Source organism: Pleurodeles waltl, chromosome 9 (genome assembly GCF_031143425.1).
Source record: "Pleurodeles waltl isolate 20211129_DDA chromosome 9, aPleWal1.hap1.20221129, whole genome shotgun sequence".
NCBI classification, from domain to species: Eukaryota; Metazoa; Chordata; class Amphibia; order Caudata; family Salamandridae; genus Pleurodeles; species Pleurodeles waltl.
In genome coordinates this window covers 1,058,031,350-1,058,059,303 of record NC_090448.1, presented here as the reverse complement: position 1 = coordinate 1,058,059,303, position 27,954 = coordinate 1,058,031,350, and the positions used below count along the sequence as shown (strand labels likewise).

At 46.6% G+C, this 27,954-nt stretch overlaps 1 protein-coding gene across 1 annotated transcript in view; it reads right to left on the bottom strand.

Annotated features, from left to right (window-relative positions):
• Window positions 1-27,954, bottom strand: part of NEMF (nuclear export mediator factor) — a 273,128-nt gene that overhangs the window by 75,605 nt on the left and 169,569 nt on the right. Inside the window, exon 22 of the mRNA XM_069208695.1 lies at window positions 21,152-21,272. Coding sequence (XP_069064796.1) covers window positions 21,152-21,272 — 121 coding nt within the window. The remainder of the gene's footprint in view (window positions 1-21,151; window positions 21,273-27,954) is intronic.

Sequence of the window (27,954 nt, the reverse complement as noted above, 5' to 3'; positions counted from 1 at the left end):
AATCATTACTCAAATGTAAAAACTGGAATAGATATTGCGATACTGTAACCATTTTGAAGGACCAAAACCAAACAATGTCACTATAATACCATACCCAAGAAGTGACAGTCTTTTAGTCCCATCGCAGTACATGTCCATGACACGCCACGTCTTACATTTGTTTAACACATCCAATGATTAGTTGATTTTAACTGATTCAAGGTTTTGATGATGAAAGGTGTGTCTGGCTGGACTGAGTGATCGTAGGATTTAGAGTTTGAAGCAAGGAGGAATTAGCCCCTTACCACTAAATCTCTGCCTCTGCATTGCACCCACATACTTTATGTTTAGGAGCTGGGAGCAGCTCATGCTGAGATGACTCAGGGAACCACAGACTATGGACGTAGTCCACCATGCTTAACCACAGGCCGCTTGAATTAGACCATGGCTGAGAAGGTTACCAGGAAGGCTGACCTTTTTACTTGCCAGAGTGTAAATTAGAGGAAGCTCACATCTGTCCCCTAAGTGAGCCTCAGGGAATCCTGTGCAGCTGTCAAATAACCCAGTGCCCTGGTGTGTGTCCGAATTTGAACAAGAGGAAATCCAAGGGATTTCCCTCAAACTACCTGTCATTAGGGGCATACTTGAATTCCTCAATGACTGTTTGGGGGCAAAGCGCATGCAATACGATGGAGCCAATCCCTAGTATCACCCATGTGTCTGCTGTTAGAAATGGGGTCTGTAGTTGGCACAGGTATACACCCTTGTACAAGTAGGGACCACAATCCTAGTCAGGGTAAATCACACACAATCCAAAATATTTTGTGCCTGCTGTCTGGTAGCTGGGCACTGAGCAGTCAGGCTTAACTTAGAAGGCAATGTGTAAAGTATTTGTGCAAAAAATACATCACACAGGTTTAGAAAAATATAGTATATTTATCTGGTTAAATTAAGGTAAAAACGGTAAAGATTCAATAAGCAAAAGTTGAGATAGCACTATTGCAAGATTAAAAAGAGTCTTAAATCTTAGAAATCAACACTTGTCTCTTGACTACACAAAGTACCTGGTTTGCGTCAAAACTTACACGCACAGAGACCTCAGAGGAGATGCGTGGAAAAAAGGGTGTGCGTCAGATTTCTCTACGCGACACAGAAGATGCGCTTTTTCTTTCCACGCTACAAGGGGATTTGATTTCCGGCGTGCAGTCTTGGTTCCTCACTGCAATGCAAAGATCTTTTTGATGCCCAGGGACGATGCAGGGAAAATCCTGGGCATGCAGGAAGAAGTCACAGGCATTTCGTCAATTCGGTAGGCGATGCGCCTATGTTTCTGTTTTGTCTGTAAGGCTTGTTTTGCTGGCTGATATCTTCCCCTACCTCTGGGAAATTGGCCTTTATAAGGTCCTCTAAACCCACCTCGTTGGTACTGAGGCTTGTAAGATGATTTGGATTGTGAGGTGGATGCCTCAGATGTTTGCGCTCTAAAACCACCTCTGTATTGAGGTTTTCAAAATAAACCTCTGTATTGTGTAGTATACAGAGCTCCCATGGCTTTAGCGGTGTCTGAGTCTTTCTTCATCTTTTAAATGGCCTTATCAACTTCAGGGCCAAAAAGCTGTTTCTCATTGAATGGCATATTAAGGACTGCCTGCTGGATTTCAGGTTTAAACCCTGACGACCGAAGCCATGCGTGTCTCTGAATAGTAACAGCAGTATTGATTGTCCTAGCTGCTGTGTCTGCTGAGTCTAGGGCTGACCTAATCTGGTTGTTAGTAATATCCTGCCCTTCCTCGACTATTTGCTGTGCCCTCTTTTGTTGATCTTTGGGGAGATGCTGGATGATATCTTTCATCTCGTCCCAGTGGGCCCTATCATACCTAGCCAGTAGTGCTTGGGAGTTGGCTATTCTCCATTGATTAGCTGCTTGCGATGCTACTCTTTTTCCAGCAGCATCGAATTTCCTGCTCTCCTTGTCTGGTGGTGGTGCATCACCAGATGACTGGGAGTTGGCCCTTTTCCTTGCCGCACTCACAACTACAGAATCAGGAGGCAGTTGTTGAGTAATGAATGCCGAGTCAGAGGGAGGTGGTTTATATTTTTCTCCACTCTGGGAATGATGATCCTGGCCTTGACTGGCTCTGGAAAAATTTGATGTGCGTGTTTTAACATGCCTGGAAGCAAGGGAAGGGACTGATAAGTAGTGTGAGTGGAAGGCTAGCAGTCTGGGCTATTATTGGAAATGGGATCTGGATCATAGAGAACCCATGGGTCGATACTGTTGTGTTGTGAATCTGCAGAGTGTACAGGAGACTGTACAGGTGTAGGAGTAGTAGGTGGAGAGACAATCAGGTGAGGAGAATAAGGAGGAGACTGATGCGGTGAAAATTGCGGAGGTGGAGACTTTTGCTTAGGCCTTGGCACTTTAGCTGGTGGCTGATCAGTGTCCAATTGTCCTTGAAAGGCTAGCTTCCTCTTAGTCTTCAGAGGAGGTGCAGTTATTATCTTGCCAGTGTCTTTATGAATTCTGGCCTGCCTTTCATCATGTTCCTCCAAAAATCTATGGCTTTCTTTAAGTTGTTTCGAAAGTCCATGCTTCTCTGTGTAGATGGTCTTTTTGGCTCCGAAGCCGGTTTTCTCAGGATCGAAAGGCGGGGAGAGGATGTTGGCCTCGGCTCCAAAAGGGATTTTTGAGGCTTCGACTTGATGGGCCGGTGTTTGCCTGTTTCGGAGCCTGTGCTTTGGCTTGAGTCCAAAGGCTTCGGTGGCGTGGCCTTTCTCGGTGCCGAAGTTGTTGCTTGGTCAAGGGAGTCTTTTTGCAGGTGGAGCCATGGCCTTCTGGCAGTGGCGTTCCCAAGGCCTTGTGTTTGGGCTTGGATTGGACAAGGGCAGGTGTACTCGCGTGCTGTCCTGACGTGACCGGTCTGTCCTCGTCGGACTCCTGCTCGGAATTGGACCCTCGGACGGAGACTGCGGTGTGCATAATCTCTTCTTCCTCCACGTCCAGACGTTCGGTGCTTCTCGAAACCATTTCCAACCTTCGCGCTGTTCTGTCTCGAAGAGTCTTCTTCGAGCGGAAGGATCTGTAGGCCTCACAAGTATCCTCTTGATGGTCTGGAGATAGACAAAGATTACAGACGAGATGTTGGTCTGTATATGGGAACTTGGCGTGGCACAGAGGACAAAAGCGAAATGGGGTCCGGTCCATGAGGCTTCCACGCGGTCGGCCCGACCAGGTCCGAGTTGGGCGCGGGTGCCCCGAAGGGCGAGTAAAGAAGTTGGATCTGCTGGTACCAAAGTGTTGATGAGAGATGATACGCGATCGAAGCAATACCGACGAATTAGAGAGTTTTTAGGACTTTTCCAATTTGAACTACCGGAGCGAAAAGAAACACTTACAAACCCGATGGCGTAAAGAAAACAATCTAAGATGGATCTGATGCCCATGCGCAAATGAGCCGAAGAGGAGGAGTCACTCGATCCCGTGACTCGAAAACACTTCTTTGAAGAAAAACAACTTGAAACACTCCGTGCCCAACACTAGATGGCAGGACTATGCATAGCATGTGTATCTGCAGCTATACATGCCATTGAACACATATATATATATATATATATATATATATATATATATATATATATATAAACTATTCAAAAGTATTTGAGAACGTGCAATCAAACTCAAAATATATATCAGCACGACGAATGAGAAGTAAGCTAATCTTCACTCAGAAAAAAACAGAGAATAACTTCTAAGAAAATCATTTACTATTAATTTCTATTATTCAACATCCATCAGTAATGGAGAGAGAGGCAACATCCTCAGAGAACTCAGGGTAAGAGTGTGAAATAATAGTTAGTGAAATTAATCACTAGTAAATGTAAATGAATGATGTAGTTACACTAGTCCCTAGTAATTGTAATGTTGCAGGTACTGTTATCCAGTTAAAATAAGAAGTGAATGGCAGACTGAATATTAGAAGAGACACAATCTCTGAGGCAGTCTCTCAAAATCCCATTACCCTTTCCCCCTACAAGGTGCTCAAAACAGAGATTCTATTTTGTTGCGAGTACTCTGGGTTGGGACTGAGGATTTATCTTCTGATCTTGAGGAAATCGAATCAAGGTACTCTGACATCCGTGCAGGTTCAATATGATTTTGATGCCCAGCGAGGGTGTGTGTGAAATCTGGGCGCACAGTAATGGGAAAAACGCGCTGCAAGGAGTTACATCGTTTTTACCGCCGCGTTGCAGGTGGTGCTGCTATATTGTCCTCCAACATCTCCCTGTGCGTGAATTTTAGTCCTTGTTCTACCAGCTTCACTTTTCAAGGGCCCAGGAACTGGATAGGGCACCACTTGGCAGGGCAGGAGTCTCAGCAGAGAGTCCAGGTGCTGGGTGAGGAATTCTTTGATGGCCCTGAAACTTCAAAACAGGAGGCAACCTCAGTCCAAGCCCTTGGAGAGTCTTCACAAGAAGGAATATATGACAAATTCCAGTCTTGGTCCTCTTTCAAGCAGAAGCAGCAACTGTAGGCCAACCCAGCAAAGCAGTCACAGGCGAGGGGGCAGTACTTCTCCAGCTCTTCTCCTTGGCAGAGGTTCCAGAAGTAATCTGAAAATCTGGGGTTTTGGGTCCACTACTTAAACCCCCTTCTGCCTTTGAAGTAGGCAAACATCAAAGGAATGTCTATGTTGTTCACAAGATCCTGCCTTGCCCAGGCCTGGCTCCAGACTCACAGCAGGGGGATAGAGACTGCATTGTGTGAGGGCAGGCACAGCCCATTCAGGTGTAAGGGACCACTCTTCCCTCCAATCTAGCCCAGATGGCCCATCAGGATATGCAAGCTAAACTTCAGCTCCCTTTGTATCACCGTCTAGTGGAGATTCACAACCTGCCCAACTGTCAGTCTGACCCAGACAGGGAATACCCAAGCAGGCAGAGTCAAAGAATGGTTTAAGCAAAAAAATGCACACTTTTTAAAAGTTGCATTTTCAAACTGATAATTTAAAAAACAACTTTACCAAAATACGTATTTTTAACCTGTGAGCTCATATACCCCAAACTCCATATTTCTATCTGCTCCCAAAGGGAAAGTGCACTTGGAATTAGTTAAAGCCAGTCCCCACGTTAAACTATGAGAGAGACAGGCCTTGCAACAGTGAAAACAGAAATTGGCAGTATTTTACTGTTAGGACATGTAAAACACAATAGTACATGCTCCACCTTTAACATACACTGCACTGCATGCTTCCCAAGGGGCTACCTAGGGCCTACCTTAGGGGTGTCTTACATGTATAAAAAAGGAAGGTTTGGGCCTGGCACGTAGGTACACTTGCCAGGTCGAATTAGCAGGTTAAGGCGGCACACATAGACACTGCACTTGCAGGTCTGAGCCATGTTTACAGGGCTACTCATGTGTGTGGCACAACCAGTGCTGCAAGCCCACTAGTAGCATTTGATTTACAGGCCCTGGCACCTCTAGTGCACTTTACTAGGGGCTTACTAGTAAATCAAATATGCTAATCATGGAAAACCAAACTACACATACAATTCACACATGGAGTACTTGTACTTTAGCACTGGTCAGCAGTGGTAAATTGTACAGAGTACCAAAAACAGCAAAAAAAAAAGTCCAGCATACAGTCAAAATGTAGGAATCAGAGGCAAAAAAGGCAGGGTAGACACATCAAGGATGCCAGGACTAACAAGGCCCATGTGCAAAGCAGCACTTTGGCAGGATAGATGGAAAGGCAGGTTAGATGACAATGCTTGCAGCTCACTCACTCAGCGGGCAGATGTAATGGCCACAAGGAAGGCTGTTTTCAAAGTGAGAAGCCTAGGAAGATAATTGTGGAGAGGCCCGAAAGGAGCGCACATCAGGAATGTCATAACCAAATTCAAATCCCTTTGGGGCATAATAAATGGGGAAGGAGGAAACATATGAGTAAGGTCTTTAAGAAACCTATTTACAATAGGAGTTGTAAACAAGGAAGGCTGATCAGGCAGCCGTATAAAGCAGAGATCGCAAACAAATAACCTTTGAGAGGGCCCAAAGCAGCGCCCTACTGGGCCAACAAATCTATAGACAAAATAATTTTAGAGAGAGGGGGGTCAACAGACTTGTCAGTGCACCTTGCCACAAATTACTTCTGACCAGTGTATACTGTTTTGGTGGATGGACTCCTGGTGCCAAGATAACGTTACAGACTTCCGTCGGAAGGTCAAAAGCTGTCAACTACCGTTGCTCAATCTCTATGCAAGAAGGCGGAGACTGGACAGGTTTGGGTGGAGAACCCTCCCCTAATGCTGCGACAGAAGATCGTCCTGAAGGGGTAGACTGTTTGGAGGTTCAATGGCCATGCTCAATAGGCCGGGATAATAGGCTCTTCGTGCTCAGTCTGGTGCCACAAGGATTACTTGGGCCCAGTTCTTGATCTTCTTGAGAACTCCGGGCAGAAGTGGTATGGGCGGAAAGGCATACAGGAGACCTGAGCTCAAATGGAGACAAAAAGCGCAGCAGAGCCAATGCTGCCTTGGACACTCCCATGCACAATGCTGCTGACATTGCGCGTTATTTGTGGAGACGAACAGATGTAACCAAGACTCTCACCTCCGGCTGGAGATGCCATTCGTGAATGACCAAGCATTGTCAGGTGAGTTTGTCCACTCTGACATTCAGAGAGCCCACCAGATGTTGAACTGCCAGGAAAATGCCCTGTTGTTCCAGTTACGTCCAGAGGCGCACTTGACAAAGAGTTGACGAACCCATACCGTCGTGCTTGTTGCAATACCACATGGCGGTGGTGTTACACGACCTTCCCTTTGAAAGAGGGAAGAAATGCTTCCAAAACTAGTCTGATTGCCTAGGGCTCCAACAGGTTGATGCCTCTGATCTCTGCCTCTCCCAAGTGGCCAGCCCATCCCAACAGTGATGCATCTGTCACTACTGTCTGATCTGGTTGGGGAAGGTTGGTGGATCTGCCACTACCCCAATTGTGGTTCATTAGCTACCACTACAGATCTCGTGTAGTTCCCTCCAAGATCTGGACCATGTCGGAGAGATTCCCCTGATGTTGCGCCCACCGGAACTTCAGGTCCCACTGCACAGCCTGCATATGCCATTGGGCATGTCACTAGAAGGATGCAGGAGGCTATGAGGCCCAGCAGCCGTAGAATTATTCTCACCAAAATTCAGGATGAAGGCTGAAACATCGGTATCATAGCCTGAATATCCTGGACTCACCGCTCGGATAAGCCTAAAACTTTATTGTGTCCGGACCAGCTCTAATGACAGGGAGTGTCTGAGAGGGAATCAGGTGTGACTTCGGCTTGTTTACAACGAACCCCAGCAAATGCAGGAGGTCAGCCATAGTCTGAAGGTGGGAGACGACAGCCTGGGGCGAGCCCACCTTCAGCAGCCAGTTGTCAAGGTAGGGAAAGACTGAAACCCCTTTCATGCGCAGATAAGGTACAACAACCCACAGTGTGTGGGAATAACGGCCCAAAAGGCATGCAGTGTTCATAGACCACAATGCCAGACTGGAGGAAGAAAACATCTTCTTTCCAAGATGGTCCAGCCTCTTGGATTCCATTTCCAGGGATACGGAAGGAAACACACCCCGGGATGTAGAGGCTTGGATAACCAAGCGCTCACGGATGGGGTGTTGTGTCAGGAATGCTAGGTCAGTTGGAGCAGGTCGATGGTGGCAGCCAAAAGTCCTGTTCAGTGCAGCCCCTGTGCTGGGTTTGGATCAGCCAGCATGACTCTGGTAAGGGCTTCAATAAAGGGCAATAGGGGTTCAGAGGATGAAGCCCCAGGCTGAAGCACCTCTGTCAGGAGGCTAGTTCTGACTGCTACTGAAGGCAGCTCGAGGCCCAGGACCTCGGCCATTCTTCACACCACCATGAAATGGGACGCTCCCTCCTCTGTAGCCACGGTTGTGGAAGAAAGTAAGCCAGTGACTTCACCCAGGTTCATCCGCCAGTCCACAGAATTTTGGAGTTGGTATTCAAGGTAGTCCAGCGACTACTCCCATTCCTCACTGTACTCCAGCCCATAACAGTAAGGATTAGGGTCTGACATAGAGTGCAAGGCCCTTCTGTGTTGGAGTCAGCGAGGAGGATGGGATCAACATCACCCTGGGGCATAAGTGGTATCCGGTGAGTCGACGTCAGCATCAGTGTCGGGGAAGGTCGAGGTGGTACGACCAACACCGGTTTGGATCCAGGAATAGATTATGGGTGCCCCTGGGAGTCGAGGCCCATGTCGCCAGCGTGGAACCTGAGGGGGCTCCTTCCAACCCAGCGGGGCTCCAAGGTCGCTCCAGCGGGGTCAGACTGCCCAAAAATGAGGCACAAGCCATTATAAAACTCTCTGAGTTGGGCATGGGTTGCTCTGGCTCCCAGAAACTTGGAGAGGTCCAGAGCTGACACAGATGCAGGCTCTGAGGACAGAGGCCTAAAACGATGACACTCACTTTCCCTTGTCTCGTTGGTCGACAGACAGGGTGAAGTCGAAGAACATTTGTTCTTCTTTGTCTTCTTCTTGTGCCTAACTTATCAGATTGTCCTGAGGACTTGCAGTGGGATGATGAGGAAGAGAAGGGACTCCACGACCAATTCAGGGACCTTCCTTTCAACCAATATCGGGCCTACGAGACGCCAGACAGCAGGCCACAAGGAGCTTTAGGGACTGCTCCCTCAAAGCTTTCGGATTCATGGCCTGGCACTCAGAGCAGGACTTCAAGTTGGGGTTGCGATCAAGACACCACAGGCACACGAGGTGCAAATCCTTCACAGACATTGGCCGATGACAGGGCGCACAGGGCTCAAACTCGATCCTACACGAAGACATCCACGATGCACCAGGAGTGTAGACACTCAAAAATCTTTGACATAAAGTAAAAAAAAGACCTGTCAAAAAGTGACTGAGGGGTAGCTCTTCTTCAGATCAGTGCTGGCTGGTGCGGAAAGAAAAGAACTGATGTGCGCGCTGGGGTGGAGCCTAATTAGGATCCACAATGTCATGGCCAGCACAAACGCCACCGCCAAAGGACATGAATCCAATCAACGTCACCTAACAGTGCACAGAGGTACTGCTCAAGAAAAATCTCTGGATCCAGAATGAGGCTTGAAGGAAATTCTAAGGTAAGGAATCAGCAACTAGATGCCTCTCCCAGATATGCTGGTTACAACTTCTTCAGTGGCCGTCACCTGCAAACGTCTGAGGCTCATATTCATACTCTAGCTAATATTCCTACTCCTCATAAGCATTCTTCTCAAATTCAGGTAAACAAATTACATCCGCTGATGTTTACTCCTGTTAGTGCAAATCAGCTTCCAAAGTCCAAGTCTAGTATGAGTGCCAGCAGGTGAGCAGAAATCTTTAGCTGCTAATGCAGTAAAGGCAGAGCCAGATAAGGAATTCCTGTTCTCACAGGCTGGTGTCAATAGCGTCGTTGCCGATGGGGAGGTGATGTTAACCACAGGTATTTTCAGTGTTGATAAGGATCTTGTCATCGACAGGACTGTTGTCGATGGCAGCTTCTTGGTTGTCAACATCAGGACACTGCCAATGGACTCTGCTGATGAGGCACATATCAACAGGATGGTTGCTGATGACCTGACCTTTGTCGATGGTGGATACTATATCTGACAGGACTTCAGATGCACTGGATTTTCTTGCACTTTTTTGTTTAGTGCCTTTTCAGGCCCTGTCTTTTGTTTGAAGGAGGTAGCTGAGGATGCTGCTGAAGTCATCTACAAGCTGTCCCACGACGGCCATCAAATTGCTGAGGGGTTAGTAGACAGCAGGACGAAAAACAAGCTGTGGCAAATGCAGGGAAGTATTGCATGGAATTTGCAGGATTTGTGAGGAACAGCAAGGTCCAGGTGACCCAACCTTGGCAGGTAGGTCAGGGCCAGCCGGCAGCACGCAGGAGAGCCAGCAGGAATCAATGGAGCCCCTAGCAGGATCCTCCTGCAGTAGGCACAGGTAGTTGCAGGAGGGCCTTAACAGCCCAGCAAAGAGGGATGCCCATGTCACAGGAGTTGCAGAAAGGACATCGTTCTTGGAGCTGGAGAGTGCTGGTAGCTGGGGAGCTAGGAGGTCTTCGGACTGAAGAGCCAACAAGCCTTAGCAGCGACAAACAGACGTGGTGCACAAGGGTTCCAGCCATGCAGCTCCAGCGAGGGACTGCAGACTTCTTAGTTGAAAGGAAGATAAGTCAGACCTCTGGAGAGCCACAGAACCACACCTATGGTGTACAGCCTTGAAATGTCTGTGGGACAGCAAGCTCCACACGCCAGTCGTCGTCGTTGAGGTCCCTGCAGATGCAGGGGAGTGACTCCTTCACCCCAAGGGAGATTCCTTCTTGCTATCCTAAGTGCAGGCAGAGTCCCTGTGACTCGGCAGGATGCACGGCCATGGGGTTGCATAAGTCTTGCAGAATTTGGAAACAAAGTTGCAGTAGAAGTCCTCTTACTGGTTACAGTCTTGCTCTTGGTTCCAGCGAAGAATAGCAGCGGTTCTGGTGTCCAGGTTGCAGAAGAGTTTTGCAGATGGTTCCTGAAGGCTTGCAGACAAATCTAGGGTCCCACCCTCACGGGAGCCCTTAAGTGACCTAGGAAGAGGGTTGGATGCTTACTGCAGTGACCCACCTATCAGAGGGGGTCAGGGACATCACCCAGCTTGACTAACCAGTCAGATGATTACAGTGGCCTCTGTTCATCTTATTTCCAAGATGGTAGAATCAAGTGGACACCTGGCAGATCTCTGTGCACCTCCCTAGGAGAAGAGGTGGACGGGGGGTGGTCACTCCCCAGTCCTGTGTGTGGTTTCGTGCCAGAGTGGGACCCGGGGTTCCTGCACTGTTGCAAACCGGTTATGCAAGGAGGGCACCAAATGTGCCCTTCAAAGCAGTCTGGTGGTGCTCAGAGGCACCTCTACTCAAGCCCAGAGACATATTTCTAAAGAAGAGGTGGTCACACCTCTACCTTACAGGAAATCATTTGTCCTGCCTTCCCCTGCCTGAGTTAGGCTCAGCAGCAGGAGGGCAGAACAGTGTCTGGGGTCAGCAGCAGCATGGGCTGGCATGCAGACTCTGCAAGGCTGTACAACCAGACTTTGGGGGATCCCCTAGAAAACCCCAAGAGTACATGGTAACACGCAACTAGCACTGGAATCAGTGTAGTTGCATGAATCCAACATGTTTAATACCAAGCATTCCTATGTTCGGTAAATATATTATGTAGTTGGACAACTCGTATTGACCAGTGTCCCCTATAAACTTAAGATGGCTTCCCCGCATAAACAAAGGCAAGGAAATGGATTCTAGGGTTTGTAGGGGCACCTCTGTTCATGCAGGGGTGATCTCACACTTAGAACCATGCACCCTGCCCTTGGGTTAAAGGGCCTACCTTAGGGGTGACTTACAGGGTCAGAGTGCAGTGACCATGATAGAAGGTAAATCTTATATTGCAGTGAAAGGTGCATTCACCATTTCATACAGGCTACCATGGCAGACCTATAGTCACAGTTTGCATGGGTCCCCATAGGTGGCACAATCCATGATGCAGCCCATGGGGAAGTCCTGGTGTAATAATGCCCTGGGTACCGGAGTACCATATCCTAGGAACTTACATGGATGCACTAGTATGCCAATTGTGGGGTGTAAATGTTATCATATAACTAACTTTAGGGGGGAGGGCAATGACACTTGGGTTTCGGTTAGAAGGATCCCAGTGTACAACAGTCTAAACATACTGACCAAAGGAGGACTGCCGTGATGCACCATGGAACCAGCAAAGAGAGGCTGCACTGGCAAGGACTGCATCTGCTAAACCTGGTAGCTAGCAAAGTAGAGGAACTGTGCCTGATATGTCCTGCTCGAGGACAGCCCAGCCAAAGCCAAGATACTCCAAGGGTCAGCTAGCTGAACTCCTGTTCACAGCACAGGGACACAACACCTGAGAAGCCTGATGAGGGAAGGTGGTAGCACAAAAGCTTCAAATCGCAGCTGTGCAGCACCAGAGACAAAGACCTGATGCTCAAAGTTGCACCTGAGTCCGCTGAGCCTGGGAGAGTCGTCTGAGTGCAGCACGGTCACTCAGAAGCTGACTTTTCACTGAGGGTAAGATGTGTCTGTGACCTCGATAGCGGCCAACTGGTAGCACAGTGGCAAATGCACTTCTACCAGCACTGAGAGGGCTTTGAGGGATGTCAACCTTGTGACCTGGACTGCATCACCCCCTTCATGGACCAAGGGGTAGCCGCGGAAAGACCGCAGTCGACTGCATCGCATCTAAAGTATCCTTGAGCATCTTCAGCAACCTTCATCCCTTTCTTCAGGACCAATGCCATAGCTATCAATCAGAAAATGGATACATTGTCTGGACCTGCATGGAAACAGCTTCACCTGTGAAGGTAACTCTTTCTGAGAACCTTGCTGTTCCGCGAACTGACCCCTTACTGGAGTTGGTCACCTAAAGTGATTCTAAGTGACCGCAATGCAATAACCCAACTTTTTGGTGAAAAAGTTTCTGTGTCAGATTTGTTGAATATGCCAATGCTTGTTCACTTTGCAAATTCTATATCTCCAGAACTCTCTAGTGGATCTTTTTCGTTGTGGTGACTAAAAGTACAAAAGATACAATCTATTTTTATAAACTAGTGTTGGATATGTTTGGTGTATTTTTGATTTCTCGACATGTTTTGGTGCTGTTTAATTGCTTTACATTTGTTCCTTTGTGTAAGCCTTGCTGCTCAGAGTCACAGCTACCTACCAAGGGTTGAGCTGAAGGTTTGAAACATACTAGTCGTAAAGGGGTTAGTAAGTGTTTTACATGGCGAGATCGCACAACCACACCATATAATACACCCAGTTTCCTCACAATGTAGAAGAAAGCCTACCAGACAGGGATGTAGAATATAGGAACCTTCCTGGGGTCCTTTGAAGTGGACCAGACTCCTATAAAAGGAAGGAAGGACACAGAAGTCCTTTTACAGTAGAGTTCCTGCCCCCTTTCTTCTTCATTCTTTCCTTCAGGTGTTACAGAAGACAGCTCTGTGTAATAGCTGGGTGCGAATGCCTCTTTGTTTCTCTCTTTTGTTCCCTTTTCTCAGATGCCCCCAACAATGCACACCTGCATTCTAGATCTCTGAAATCTGCATCTATGTCTAAAAAACTATAATAAATACTGGGTAGAAACTGGGTTCATTGTGCCTAATTTCTTAGTGACCAGTTCCAGAACCTACACAGCATTGTAGGTGAGAAATACTTTCACTGCAGAGCTGAGGGCCCCAATTGCTGTCACCGCTCCCATATGTGAACAACCTCAACAAGACGCTTGCAAGGAGAGCCTGGAGGAGTTGACTGATGGAGAAAGGGACTGCTGGAAAGAATGCCCCATAGGAAACCCTGCCTTTTGTGGTAAATGTGTAGCAATTACGATTTTCATGCCTTAAAGAAGGTGGAGGGTAAAAGTTAAAGAGACACAGGTTTACATAGAAGAACCACTTAATGGAACTCCCTATTTAATGCGATATTAGTACAGTGTCAGGCCCATAAACTCTTCTGGCAGTTTTAGGAAGAGCAATTCAGACTAGGCTGAGGTGAAAGGGGTATCATGGACTAAAGACTCCTTAATAACAAATGCAAAAAAAGCACACAAATTGTCACGTTAGCTCTCATTGTATCAATGAGGCTGCTGGATTTGGAAGGCAGCATCACCTGAATTGTGGGGAATTGAGTTCAATCCCACACCATGTGACAAATGTCGGCCTAATCAGTTTCTGGCCAGCTAGCAGCACCCCACCTATGCCCAAGAGCACGGGTGATTTGTGGGAGCCAGGCACATGACATTATGACCTCTAAGGGAAATCGTGGTGGATGAGATCGTATCCTTTTCTCCCAGTTACACTTGTCTCACACATGCAAAGACAAACAGAAGCAGAAAATGGTTCAATACGTTTTATTGAATCAGCTGTGCTGTGCATGGACTGCAATAATTTGATGATTAATTATACTAAAACAGAATGGTGACAAGAAAAGTGAAACACAAGAAAAGTTCCACCATACTGTCACTTATGCGAGATGTATGATTCCTACCTATGCCACTAATGTTCTATGTTAGAGCACAGTAGGATAAGTCCTAATCCGCCCTTCTGAACCCCCTGGGAAGAGATCATACCCCGTAACTGAATATGGCAGTAGTAAAGAAGCCTGTTGTCTGTTGAGACACCTTCCCCATATAGGCCAGGGAACTGGCAGTCACAGCAAGCAGCGGTAGCAAAGTCAAACAGCATGTAGTGGCAGTCATCTGGTTGGAACCAATCTCTAACCTACAGGGGGGCAGAGAGATGTTTTATAATAAAGAAATAAAATAAAAAAATAAGTGAGAAAAGTGTCCCCATGTAGAAATACCTATGTTTCTGTGAAATGTTAGAGACGCAACATACCACTTTGTGTCCGCAACCCTTTCTTGTTACAGCCTTGAACAAAGCACAGAGTGAAAGAATGTTGTGCTAAGAAATGTAAATGCATTCCTAGGAAAAAGAACAGCAAGATAGAGGAAAATAAAACATCACCACAAATGTGATAGCTTCTAAAAGAATAAAAGGGGAATAAAATGAAATGTAACTAGGCTAAAGGACACAAGCCGCAGGTCTATTTGCTAAAATAACGTGCCCAGAAACACAACTAAAATGGCTTCACTACAACATGGTCCTTTAAAGCTATTACACAAGTAACATTTCAATGTCCAGAACGCGATTATGAACCGCTGGTGTCAAGGAGCATTGGAGGTGCCTGCGTGTGAATCGTTCCTGCCAGGATGTTCAAAAGGCGCTTCTGTGGTCAGTATGGCAGTGGCATTTAGTGGAGAAAGGAGATTGGAGGCTCCTCATGCTCCTCAGGCTCCTCATGCTGGGAGAACCAGAGAAGACTAGGGATACTCAGATGAACTATGAAAGGTGCAGAAGAAAAAGAAAGGGGGTGTGACATGAACACCCTCCACCCTGTTCTTTTCACTCAAGAGGGAGATGACATCCTGAGAGGTTTGGCTTTCCCACAGAGAACCAAGGAGCGGAACTTCCTTAGGAGTAGGCAAGTCTGCCCTCTGGTCTGCAGGATGTACGGCAGGAAAGTCACGGAGGCAGACATGGTGCCAGGACTGCTACAGACCACACATCCTGGTTTCCCTTGCTCAACAAGATTTCATCAAAGTATACTTCCTTTAACCACTCTGGGAAAATGAACAAGTTTTGGTTAATCCCAAAACTGAACTTCACTTATACGAGCTGAAGTCTAACTGAAAAGAACAGATGGTTAAGAGTTTTAGGGTCAAGAAGCCTGTGATTTATAGACAAATACCTACAGAGTGTATGTGCGTTTTCAAAATTTAATTGAGATACATATGAAATAAATACTTACCCAAATATACCAACAAACACAGTGTGGATGTCTGAGCTTTACATACCTTTTATGCTAATTTGACACACAGAGACCAGGTACATGGTAGTGGCACGTGTTCTTGAGTTTGGCACTCCAACTTACCAGTTCTCTTTGGTAGCAGTTAACTGGTTATGGGGAAGTGACGAACAAGTTAATTACCTTCGGTAACACCTTATCTGGCAGAGATTCTATATCTAGCTGAAGATTTCTTACCTTTGAGTTTCCCAGGCGTCAGTCTGGATCAGGAAGATTTTTCGTGAATAGTACCCCTGCATGCTGGTAGGTGGCAGTGATCAGTTCTGCGGTCATCATCAGCATCGTGCACCCCAGAAGTGACATCGGCCTACTTCATGTAGGTGCTACCCAGGTGTGCTGACATCAATTACTTCACAAAACTTTCCACACCAAACGTGCGGAGCCATGAAGTGTACTGACCACTGGTGTGAACAGCTAGGGCTCTGAAAGGGGGTCAGCCCTGTCCCTAGAAATCCATTCGAAGAGCAGGGAGGATGGATTGGTTGGTAAGGAATCTGTGGCTAGATATAGTCTCTACCAGAGTAGGTGTTACCAAAGGTAAGTAACTTGTTCATCAAATGGAGACTTCTACCTGCAGACTCCTTACCTCTGTATAGATACCCAAGCAATACTTCCCCAGGGGTGAGTGTGAGACAGATATTAGATTAAAAAAAGTCCTGAGTGTCCAGGCAGTAGTGTCTGGTAGGAGTGCAGAGATGCCTATGTTGCTGCCTAGCAGATTTCAAGGACCAGAATTCTTCGTGCTAACTCAGTGGTCACAGCTTTACCTCTGGTTGAATGAGCTTGCAGGTCTGCAAGAGGTTCCTTCTTGGCCAATGCATATCAGATTTAAAAGCAGATCATGACCCCCTACAGATGGTACGCTTCTGCACCGCCTGAACTTTGTTCACACCAACATACCGCACAAAGAGTAGTTTGTCCACCTGGAACTCTTTTGTTTGATCATGGAAGAAAGAGAACACTCTTTCTGGGTCTAGATGGTGGAGTTGCTGCTCTTCTTTAGAGGAATGTGGAGGAGCGTTAAAGATGGGTAGTGTGATTGATTGGCCTACATAAAATGGGGTGACAACTTTCGGCAGAAAGGAGGCCTTAGTGCAAAGCACAAATTTGTCAGGGTAGACAAAGAGGTAAGACAGCTTAGATGATAAAGCCTGAAGCTCACTCTGGAGGCAGATGTAATTGCCAAAAGGAAGGCTGTTTTTAACATCAGAAGCCTGAGGGATAATTGTGGAGAGTCTGGAAAGGAGCAAGCATTAAGAATGTTGAGAACAGTTTGAAATTCCACTGAGGCATTATAAATGGCAAATGAGGAAAAAGTTTCACAACACCCTTTGGGAACCTATGTACAATAGAGGACTTGAACAAGGAGGGTTGGTCAGGCTGCTGCAAGAAGACAGAAAGAGCAAATATATAGCCCTTAAGAGTTCCCAGAGCAGAGCCAGTGGAGGGATGCCTGGCTGCCAGAATAACTTAACAGACTTCTGGAGGAATGTTGAAAGCTGTAAACTGCTGCCTCTCAATCTCCACACAAGAAGGTGGAGAGTGGCCAGGTGCTGGTTAAGAACCCTTCCCTGATGCTTTTGACAGAAGATCCGCCCAAAGTGGTAGCCTGATCAAAGGATCGATGGCCATGTTCAGTTGCTTGGGGGTACTGGAGTCTCCTCGCCCAATCCACAGCCGTAAGAATGACTTTTGCCCGGTCGTTCCTGATCTTCTTCAGATCTCTGGACAGTAGTGTTGTGGTTGTAAAGGTCTAAAAAGGGCCCGAGCTCTACACAAGAAGAAAAGCATCTCAGAGTAAGAGCTGCCTTGGAAACTCAAGTGCACAAAACTGCTGACATTGACTGTTCTCTGCGGTGGTGAAAAGATCTAACCAAGGGTCTCCCCTCTGCTGAAAGAGACTTTGCACCACCTTTAGGTGGAGAAGCTATTCGTGATCTGCTAGGCATTGATGGCTGACTTTGTCTGCGCTCGTGTTCAGAGAGTCCGCCAGGTTTTGAACCACCAGGGATGTGTTGTTTCAGCCAGTCCAGAGATGCAGAGCCTCTTGGCAAAGTGGTCTACAACCCCTGTCTGTTGTAGTACCACATGGCAGTGGTGCTCTCCGTGAACATCTACACTAGCCTTCCATTGATTGATGGTAAAACAGCTTTCAATGTCAGCTGGATTGCTCAGAGCTCCAGCATGTTGATGTGGAGTCTATCTTCCGCTGGAGACCAGAGTCCTCTGATCTACACCTCTCCCAGATGACCGCCCCATCCCAAGAGTGACGCATCTGTCACTACTGTGCGATCTCATTGGGGGAAGGGAGACAGGTTTGCTTCTGACCCAAATTACGGTTCGCTAACCACCACTGCAGGACTTTTGCAGTTCCCTCCGAGAGCTGGACCATGTCAGAGAGATTTACCTGATGCTGCCCCAACTGGATCTTCAAGTCCCACTGCAGAGCCCACATATACCAGCGGGCATGTGTCACTAGCAGGATGTAGGAGGTCATGAGGCCCAGCAGCCTTGGAGTCAGTCTTTCCGAAATCTAGGATAGAGGCTGAAACATCACTATCATAGCTTGACTATCCTGGACTCACCGTTCGGGAGGATATGCCCGAAACTGCACAGCGTCCAGAACAGCTCCTACGAAAGGGGGTGCCTGAGAGGGAGTCAGGTGTCACTTTGGCACACTGACAGAGAACCCCAGTAAATGCAGAAGATTTGCTGTAGTGTGGAGGTGGGAAACAATAGGCTAGTGTGAGCTAGTCTTTAACAGTCAGTCGTCGAGATAGGTGAAGACTGGTACCCCTGATCTCCGCAGATGAACGGCAACCACCGGCATCAACTTGGTGCTGATAAGGCCAAAGGGAATCATGGTGAACTGAAACTGCTCCTATCCTAGCGTAAACCACCGGTAAGGTCTGTGGGCAGGTAGGAATATGGAAATATGTCCCCTGAAAGTTCAATGTTACCATCCAGTCTCCTGGGTCCAGGAGAGATAAAACCTGAGCCAATGTGAGCATTATGAATTTCTCCTTCTTGGGGAAGAGGTTGAGGGTTCGGAAGTATATCAGATAGGACGAAGGACTTTGCACTTTTTGGGAACCAGAAAGTAGCGGGAATAGCAGCCACAGCCTACTTCTTGACTGACCAGACCACTGGCTACCTGACCAACGAGGCCTGAGGGTACAGCATCCTTGGCCATGCAGAGGCTAAGAAGCATGCGCAGTTCAGTGGCTGGGAGGGAACGGGCGTGGTTGAAAGCCCCTTCAGTAGCCATAAAAGAAGCCAAAGGCAGATTGTGGATGATGGAGGGCTGCAGAGAGGCCCAAGCACGAGAGTCCTTAAAGCACACCAATGCTGGACCTGCCTTGTCTCCGAAGAGACAGGTGCCATGGAAGGGCATGAGGGAAGCTTGGACATCCCCTAAAAAGTCATACATCCTCAGCACGGTGTGACGCCTCCAGGCCACTGCTGATGAATCTGCTCTGCCTAGTGAGTTGGTTGTGTTGAGTCAACATCGTATTATGAACTTTGCTGCATCTCTCCTATTGGCAACAACATGAAAGAGTACGGCACAGGCCTCCTCCAGGACCTGTGTCAGCACTTGTGCAAAAGGGTCCCACAGAGTCTGGAGGTAACAGCCCAAAAGGCATGTGGTGTTCACAGACCATAATGAAAGGCTGGCAGAAGAAAACAACTTCTTCCCCTAATAGTCCAGCCCCTTGGATTCCCTTGGGAGGCGGGTGATCATCCTATTCCAGGAGCCCCTGTGTTGAGTATGGAACAAGTCCCCAAAAGGACGTAAGTGAGGGCGTCATTGAATGAAAGTAGGGGTTTTGACGAGGAAACTCCCAGCTGCAACACCTCTGTCAAGATGCTAGTCTTGAATGGCACCAAGGGCAACTGAAGGTCAAGAACCTCAGCCATCCTCCACACCACCACTGCATATGTGGCTCCCTCCTCTGTAGCCACAGTAGGTGGAGAAAGCATACTGGTATCTAGAGAAGTATCCACTCCACTGGCTTCATCCAGTTTCTCACACCAGTCCATATTTAGGTCTTGACTAGTATTTTGCAGGGTCCAGCAATCCCTCCCATTCCTCCCCGAGGCCCAGCCCAAGGGAATGGGGCTCAGGCTCTGATCTAGGAAGCAAGGTTCCTGATGGCATCTTATGCAACCTTGTGCGATGCCCATCCGCTCCGTGTCACGGATCACAATGGGGGTGGCGCCTCCAGTGGAGACTGTTGGCGCTGGGCGCATTGACACTGGAGCCAGCACCTGGGAAAGTTGAGATGATACAACTGGTGCCAGTCTGGATCCAAGAATGGATACCTGGGGGGCTCTTGGAGGCCGGGCAGGTCCGCTGGTGAGGAACCAGAAGGGCCATCTCTGATCATGCGGGGCCCAAAGGTGCATTAGAGGGGTCTGGCCACCCAAAAATGAGGTGCCTGGCCTCATAAAAACTTCTTCAGCTGGGTGGAGGTCGCTCCAGCTCCTGGAAAGTAGGAGAGGCACAGAGTTGGACCATGTGCAGGCTCGGAGGAACCAGGTCTTAAATGTTGACACGCCCTTATCGGCCGACAGATGAGGTGAAGTCGAAGACCAATTCGACTTCTTGCTCTTCTTCTTGTGCTTCAACTTACCTGACTGTCCAGAGGATTTGGAGTAGTAGGATGACAACTTCGGGCTCTGTGACCAGTCCCAGGACTTCATCCTCGACGGGGACCTTGATTTTCATGCTAGGTCACCATGAGCTTTAGGGAGGGTTCCCTCAAAGCCTTCGGGTGCATGGCATGGCAATCGGAGCACAACGGAGTCGTGACCGCGCTCCAGACACCACAGGCAGACAAGGTGCAGGTCAGTCATTGACATCGGTCGATGACAGGCTCCGCAGGGCTTGAATCTTGTCTTGCTATATGACATATCCCTAACACACCAAGAGGAAATCCTCAAAAATTTTCGACAAAGCGTCAAATTGCCAGGAAAAAATGACTGAGGGGTAGCTGTTCCCCAGATCAGCACCGGCTGGTGCGGAAAGAAAAGAACTGAAGTCAGTGCGCTTGGGTGGCACCTTTACGGAGTATCATGACATTTACTTCCAGCGCAGATGACACATGCGGAGCAGATCGACACCACCGACTGGCGCACAGGTGTACTGTCCAAGAAAAATATTTCGGAAATTTAAAGGTAAGGCATCTGCGGCTAGAAGTCTTTATCAGATCAATTCTTCACTAAAATCATATAAAAATCTCTTTTCAGTAGGTCAACATTCCCCATTAACCCACTACCTGCAAAAGAAATGCCTCCAATTGAGTAAATGTTGTGGGCTTGGACTGTAGCAGCAGAACCTGTTTGCGCCTTTGTGATAGTGTTTAGAAAAGATGGATTCATATACCACTGTTTCAAAGTTTTAGAGCTGTAAAAAGAAGGAGGTAAGCATTGTAAATTCACAATGTCCTAATGGAACATGGTTCATAGTCCTGCGATGAAACTGTGTTTTTGCAAGTTGTCATTGCTGGGCACTCGTTTGAATGATGTTATACAGTGAAAACAGTAGCTTATCAAGTTTATTTATTGGCTGTTCTTTCCCCATTTGAAAAAAAACAATGGTGGACAGTTCTAGCAAGGGTATTCCACATATATAATAAACCTGAGATGTTTGTTATACAGAGAAATACATGCAACACACATACCGAGTGATTCCATCTCCTCAGAAACCAGTTCTGTAGTGCTGCTGGTGATGCTCTGCATATCTTCATCCTGCATTTTTACTTTTCGCTCTCCTTTATGTCTCCAAACACAAGGCTCATCAACCTGGAAACAAATTGTGCAGTGTGCATAGTCAATAAGACTATGTGTAATGATGAGCAGCACTTCGAATTCAACAGCATTCACAAAGTATAATCAGTTTATAAAATTGAGATCATTGATGGTGTCTAACCGATGTAGGAACCTATATACAATTTGTTCACATTTACTGTGTTTCATCGATTTATACAATCATCTGTAGGCTTTCTGAACAACTGACAAAATGGTGGGTGGGTAAGAAGTTGGGTGAAGGTAGCCTTATAAGTGTTAGTTGTTGACGGAGGGGTGATTCTTGTTCATTCAGGAGGGCTCTAATTCAAGACAGTGAAATGCTGAATGGGGTCACACCAAGTTGTAAGCTATTAGAGCAGAAAAAGTAGAAAGGAAGGATAGAAAAGCGTAATAAGAGATTATAGTCAGAGGGGGTGTTGGGGGGAGGGTATGGAGGGGGGAGGAGGTGGAGCGGGGAAGGGGAAGATTTTGATATGGGCATGATTATGGCAGTGCGGTGTAGTTGTCTTATCTGGACCATATACCTTCCTTCTTGAGTTTGTTTTCAGATATGAGTTTAGGGAGTTGTCTGCTCCTCTAGTAAATTGAACCTATTCCCACCAAGTGTAGGGGGAGAGTTTGGATAGGATTTTCCATTTGGAGAGTATGGTTTTTAGGCCAGTTGAAACCAGGAAGTCCCATAACAGGTGATCGTCCTTTTTTTAGCTTAGGATTAGGGGGGAGTATACCTAAGGTGAGTGAGGCTAGGTGTAGAGTCCGCTGTATATTTAGAACTTGTGAAATGGTTTTGCCCAAGAAGATGGCTGCCTAAGTGGTGAGCTCTGCCACGGCAGATACCAAAACAGCTCAGTAACCTCAAATACAAATCGGGAAACTGCTCAGTGGGGACACCAGCCCATTTTAGAGGTATACTGAGAAGCTGAGAACCCGACTCAGTTACAGACGGCTACTTACGAGGGTGCAACAGAGGAAGCACTCTTGGCCCTTGGAATCCTCTGAGGCTGGCCTGACTTCAAAATGGCCGACGCAGCCATACTCTGTTAATGACAGCAAACCTGCGTCACATCCAACTCCTGAGTTTTTCAAGAAGCAGCACTAGGGGTTATTCAGAACCACCGTCATTGCACCTGAAGCCTTTTAGTTGTGCTCACTACATACATCATTTACATTTCACTCAGCACTACATCACCAACTCCTGCATCTTGAGGACTGACCCTAAGATGGCCTCCATACTCTGAACTACACCATCAAGAAGCTTCCCAATTATAAAACCCATAGTGGCCGATAACAGTCCTACTGTGTCCTCAGTGCTAACCTATCAGGGATCTGAGGATCAATAAGTGAGTCTGGAGTTCTGACACTCTGAGGCAACCCTCCTGCACTAACTACCACTAGGACACAGTGAGGCCCCCCTCTAACGCCTCAACGCTGACAACGCAACAAAAACTCATACTCTTTCTGCTCAGCTTAAAAGTGTTCATTTAGTATTATTTTCCTCACGAGGAATCTTCATGCCAACATGACAGAAGCAAGAGCACAGGACAGGGGGGGCCCTATGGAATCTAAACCAGTGCAAAAAAGATCTAAACAGGAGCCCCCCAACCCAGACTCCCCCATCAAACCTAAAATGGACAGTCATGCATCACTGGAACTAATCATGCAACAATTGGACACCTTTCACATCCTGGCACAGTCTACAAAAAACAACTACAAAAACCATGCAGATTGATCTCTCCTCTTTAACGGTTCAATCCTCCTTGATTAGTCTAGCTGGTCTAAATTCAATCTGCAATGGGAAGACTACTATCTTCGAGGATCGTAAGAACTTATTCTCTTTCATTGCTGAGCTTGAAAACTCAAAGATGTGTTCCTAACTGCGTGCTGAAAGACTCCATTGCTCTTTTACCATTTTGTTAAACCATACCAAACACTTACCAAACACTAACCAGGCTGTGCTCCTGTATTGCTCCTCCGCATAGCACTCACCCCTTGCTAATTTATACTTAATCACTCTACACAATCAGTCGACCTATCTAAGATATATCTAGGTTTGCTTTGACAGTACCTTTTAAGCTCTACCTAACAAGGACCAACTAATTCACTAAATAACACATAATATATTCAAAATCTCTGAGCGTGATAACTAGTTAACGTTCAGACTTCTGACAAAATCAGAAATTTCAGAACTTTCAGAGCAAAAAGCTTGTGATGTGCCACAACAGGTAGTTTTATAAACACATAAGTAACCTTCTAACTAAATTGTCAGCTGCCTTACTGGACAAACTATTAACTAGAACAATCTGAGTACCTGTGATTCACTAAATCTTTCACAAGCTAATATCCCTTGCACGATATGGTATCTCTTATGATTTAGCGTTCTTGATGGAGTGCTTGCTGACTTGATGGCATCCTTCTTGGACTGACAGCCCAAACAAGCTGTAGCACAAAGATGTTATTCTTCTAAATGACCAATTATCTAGCTATTCAGCAAACTCCTAACCTCTAACTACAACAAACTAATAACTAAGAAGGTAACTGTCGTAGGGTTGCCAGATTCCAGGTTCCCCTTTTACCACCCCTCTTGATCCCATAAACAGAAATACCAGTTTTCCTACGATCTAACTGTATACTGTTGTATTAATTACTTACCAGTTATAATTCATTATTGTGTGCTCTATGTAGGTAACTACACTTTTGGCTAATTCCTCTTTAGATCTACTTCACCATTGCCATTTAACTGTAAGGTGGCCGTATACCTGGAGCTCTAAACTCACAATATCTGTTCCTCATAACAGCGATTCCTTACATGAGCATCCAGAAATCTAATCTATATAACTTTCATTGCAAACAACAAGAACAGTCGTGGCGTACATACAGTTACTAGGCATGTAGACTAGGAATTCAGTAATATTGGTTTGCATAATAAATGTACCCAGATATATTGATTACTTACCTGTTATGATTTATTATTGTGAGCTCTATGTACAGAACCACATTTTTGGCTGCTTTTTCTGTTGATTTGCCACTTCTTTGCCCCTAAGTTGAAAGGTGACCACATCAGACAATAACAATAGTCAGGTTTCCCCCTGTTCAAGCAAGGGCCCACACTCTAGTCAGAGTAAAAGAGAATCACCCTCCGCTAACCCCTGCTTACCCCCTTGGTAGCTTGGCAGAGCAGTAGGCTTAACTTCAGAGTGCTAGGTGTAAAGTATTTGTACCAACACACACAGTAACTTAATGAAAACACTACAAAATGACAACACCAGTTTAGAAAAATAGGAAATATTTATCTAAACAAAACAAGACCAAAACGACAAAATTCCGACATACACAAGTCAAGTTATGAATTTTTAAAGATTAAACTCAAAAGTAGCGCTTAGAAACACAAAATACTTCGATGAGGTGTTAACACGGAGTCATGACGGAGTCGTTCCCAACAAGCCGACACCAGCGGCACCGGACACGGAGTCACGTAGACCCCCAAGTACAGTACCTTTGCTGAAGAGTGAAAACAAGTGAATGCGCGAAGTCGGGGATCGTGGCGTCTGTGCGAAACGTTGAATCCGCGCACTTCGAGCAGCGTCGGTCACGATGTGGTGCGGCGACTTCCATGGAGTCGCGGACTTCAGCGGGGCTGCAGCGGCGTCGGGCCTGCGAAGATCGTCACGTTCCAGCGAAGATCACGGAGTCGGTTGCAGGCGTCGTCACCGGATTCAGCAGTGGTGTCGGTCTGAAGTCGTCCGAAGTCGATTTCCTTTGATTTCCACCAGCTTTCCTCTCAAGGGCCCAGGGACTGGATAGGGCACCAGTTGTCAGAGCAGGAATTTCTCCAGAGACTCCAGGTGCTGGCAGAGAGAAGTCTTTGCTGTCCCTGAGACTTCAAACAACAGGAGGCAAGCTCTAAATCAAGCCCTTGGAGATTTCTTCCCAAGATGGAAGACACACAAAGTCCAGTATTTGCCCTATTACTCTGGCAGAAACAGCAACTGCAGGATAGCTCCATAAAGCACAGTCACAGGCAGGGCAGCACTTCTCCTCAGCTCTTCTCCAGGCAGAGGTTCCTCTTGATGTCCAGAAGTGATCTAAAGTCTGTGGTTTTGGGTGCCCTTCTTATACCCAATTCCTCCTTTGAAGTAGGCCTACTTCAAAGTCTCTTTTGAATGTGAAATCCTGCCTTACCCGGGCCAGGCCCCAGGCGCTCACCAGGGGGTCGGAGACTGCATTGTGTGAGGACAGGCACAGCCCTTTCAGGTGTAAGTGACCACTCCTCCCCTCCCTCCTAGCACAGATGGCTCATCAGGAAATGTAGATTACACCCCAGTTCCCTTTGTGTCACTGTCTAGAGTGAGGTGCAACCAGCCCAACTGTCAAACTGACTCAGACAGGGAATCCACAAACAGGCAGAGTCACAGAAATGGTATAAGCAAGGAAATGCTCACTTTCTAAAAGTGGCATTTTCAAACACACAATCTTAAAATCAACTTTACTAAAAGATGTATTTTTTAATTGTGAGCTCAGAGACCCCAAACTCCACATGACCATCCGCTCCCAAAGGGAATCCACACTTTAATCAGATTTAAAGGTAGCCTCCATATTAACCTATGAGAGGGACAGGCCTTGCAACAGTGAAAAACAAATTTAGCAATGTTTCACTGTTAGGACATATAAAACACATTACTATATGTCCTACCTTAAACATACACTGCACCCTGCCCTGGGGGCTACCTAGGGCATACCTTACGGGTGCCTCACATGTAAGAAAAGAGAAGGTTTAGGCGTGGCAAGTGGGTACACTTGCCAAGTCGAATTTACAGTTAAAACTGCACACACAGACACTGCAGTGGCAGGTCTGAGACATGATTACAGAGCTACTTATGTGGGTGGCACAACCAGTGCTGCAGGACCACTAGTAGCATTTGATTTACAGGCCCTGGCACCTCTAGTGCATCTTACTTGGGATTTACTATTAAATCAAATATGCCAATCATGGATAAACCAATCAACCATACAATTTACACAGAAAGCATATGCCCTTTAGCACTGGTTAGCAGTGGTAAAGTGCTCAGAGTTCAAAAGCCAACAGCAACAGATCAGAAAAATGGGAGGCAGGAGGCAAAAAGATTGGGGATGACCCTGCATAAGCAAAAAAGTCCAACACCATTTAACTGTAAGGTGGCCATATACCTGGAGCTCTAAACTCACAATATATGTTCCTCATAACAGCGATTCCTTACATGAGCATCCAGAAATCTAATCTATATAACTTTCATTGCAAACAACAAGAACAGTCGTGGCCTACTTACAGTTACTAGGCATGCAGACTAGGAATTCAGTAATATTGGTTTGCATAATAAATGTACCCAGATTTATTGATTACTTACCTGTTATGATTTATTATTGTGAGCTCTATGTACCGAACCACATTTTTGGGTAATTTTTCTGTTGATTTGCCACTTCTTTGCCCCCAAGTTGAAAGGCGACCACATCAGACAATAACAATAGTCTTAACCTACTTATAGGTATTAAGAACTTTAGATTAGGAATCTAGATTTTGAATGGGCTACTATTCATTGTTACCACAGTTTCCAATTGTACGTGCTTCTAATGGTGACTGCCGCTTATGTGCTAGAATACATTTATTCTATCAGGTACATTGCGGCACCGATAACATACGTTCACTACCAGTAATACCCACTAACTCTCCCCATCTGTGAGTCTACTGCTATCATAAACCAACTCAACTCTGCTGGCCCCACCAGCCTACTAACACACCCCATATAACCATCTAACATTTTCATAATCCATTTTGTCCTTGCTTGCCCCACCCCATTAGCACATCCTGCCACGTGGGTAGGCTCAAGGTCTCACAAGATACCCCAGCATACTTCAATGCTCGTGCTTAAACACATAAATTTCCCTTTCTGGTACACCAAAGCCACTCATAATTCTCAACTCAAACTACTTTAAGGGTGCGGCTCACAGCCCTCTATCTCTAGGCTTGATCGCTCGTGGCTCCCACGCCCACTGTCAATAAAGATTCCCCCAGGTATCTTCATAAGACTCTTTTCCACATTAATCTTAAATACTATGCGGCTCTTACCACCTGTATCCCTTTTTCTATTTCTTGTCAATCTTCCCTCTTTCCTATCATGCTCCTTTTACACTATAGCCTACCCTCATTTCACTTCCCCACTCATTGCCACTTACCCTTGCCCCCTACTCCCCTCCTCCTTACTCCCCACCTTAGGCTCCCTCCCAACCCCAGGCTCACCTATTTACCCTGGTTACACGCATGGGACAACACTGACACACCCATACTCCCCCATTATGCATAACCTAAAGGTCCTATCCCTTAACATAAAGGGACTATGGGCCTTATTACAACTTTGGAGGAGGGTGTTAATCCGTCCCAAATGTGACGGATATCCTGCCCACCGTATTACGAGTTCCATAGGATATAATAGACCCGTAATACGGCGGGTGGTATATCCGTCACATTTGGGACAGATTAACAACCTCCTCCAAAGTTGTAATCAGGCCCTATATCACCCAAAGAAATGTCGTAAAATCCTAGACTACACACACAAACTCAGAGGTGATTTGATACTCCTTCAGGAAATGAAGACTGCTCTAAAAGAAGCACTTCTACTAAAGGGATCTAGGATGGGGGACTTAG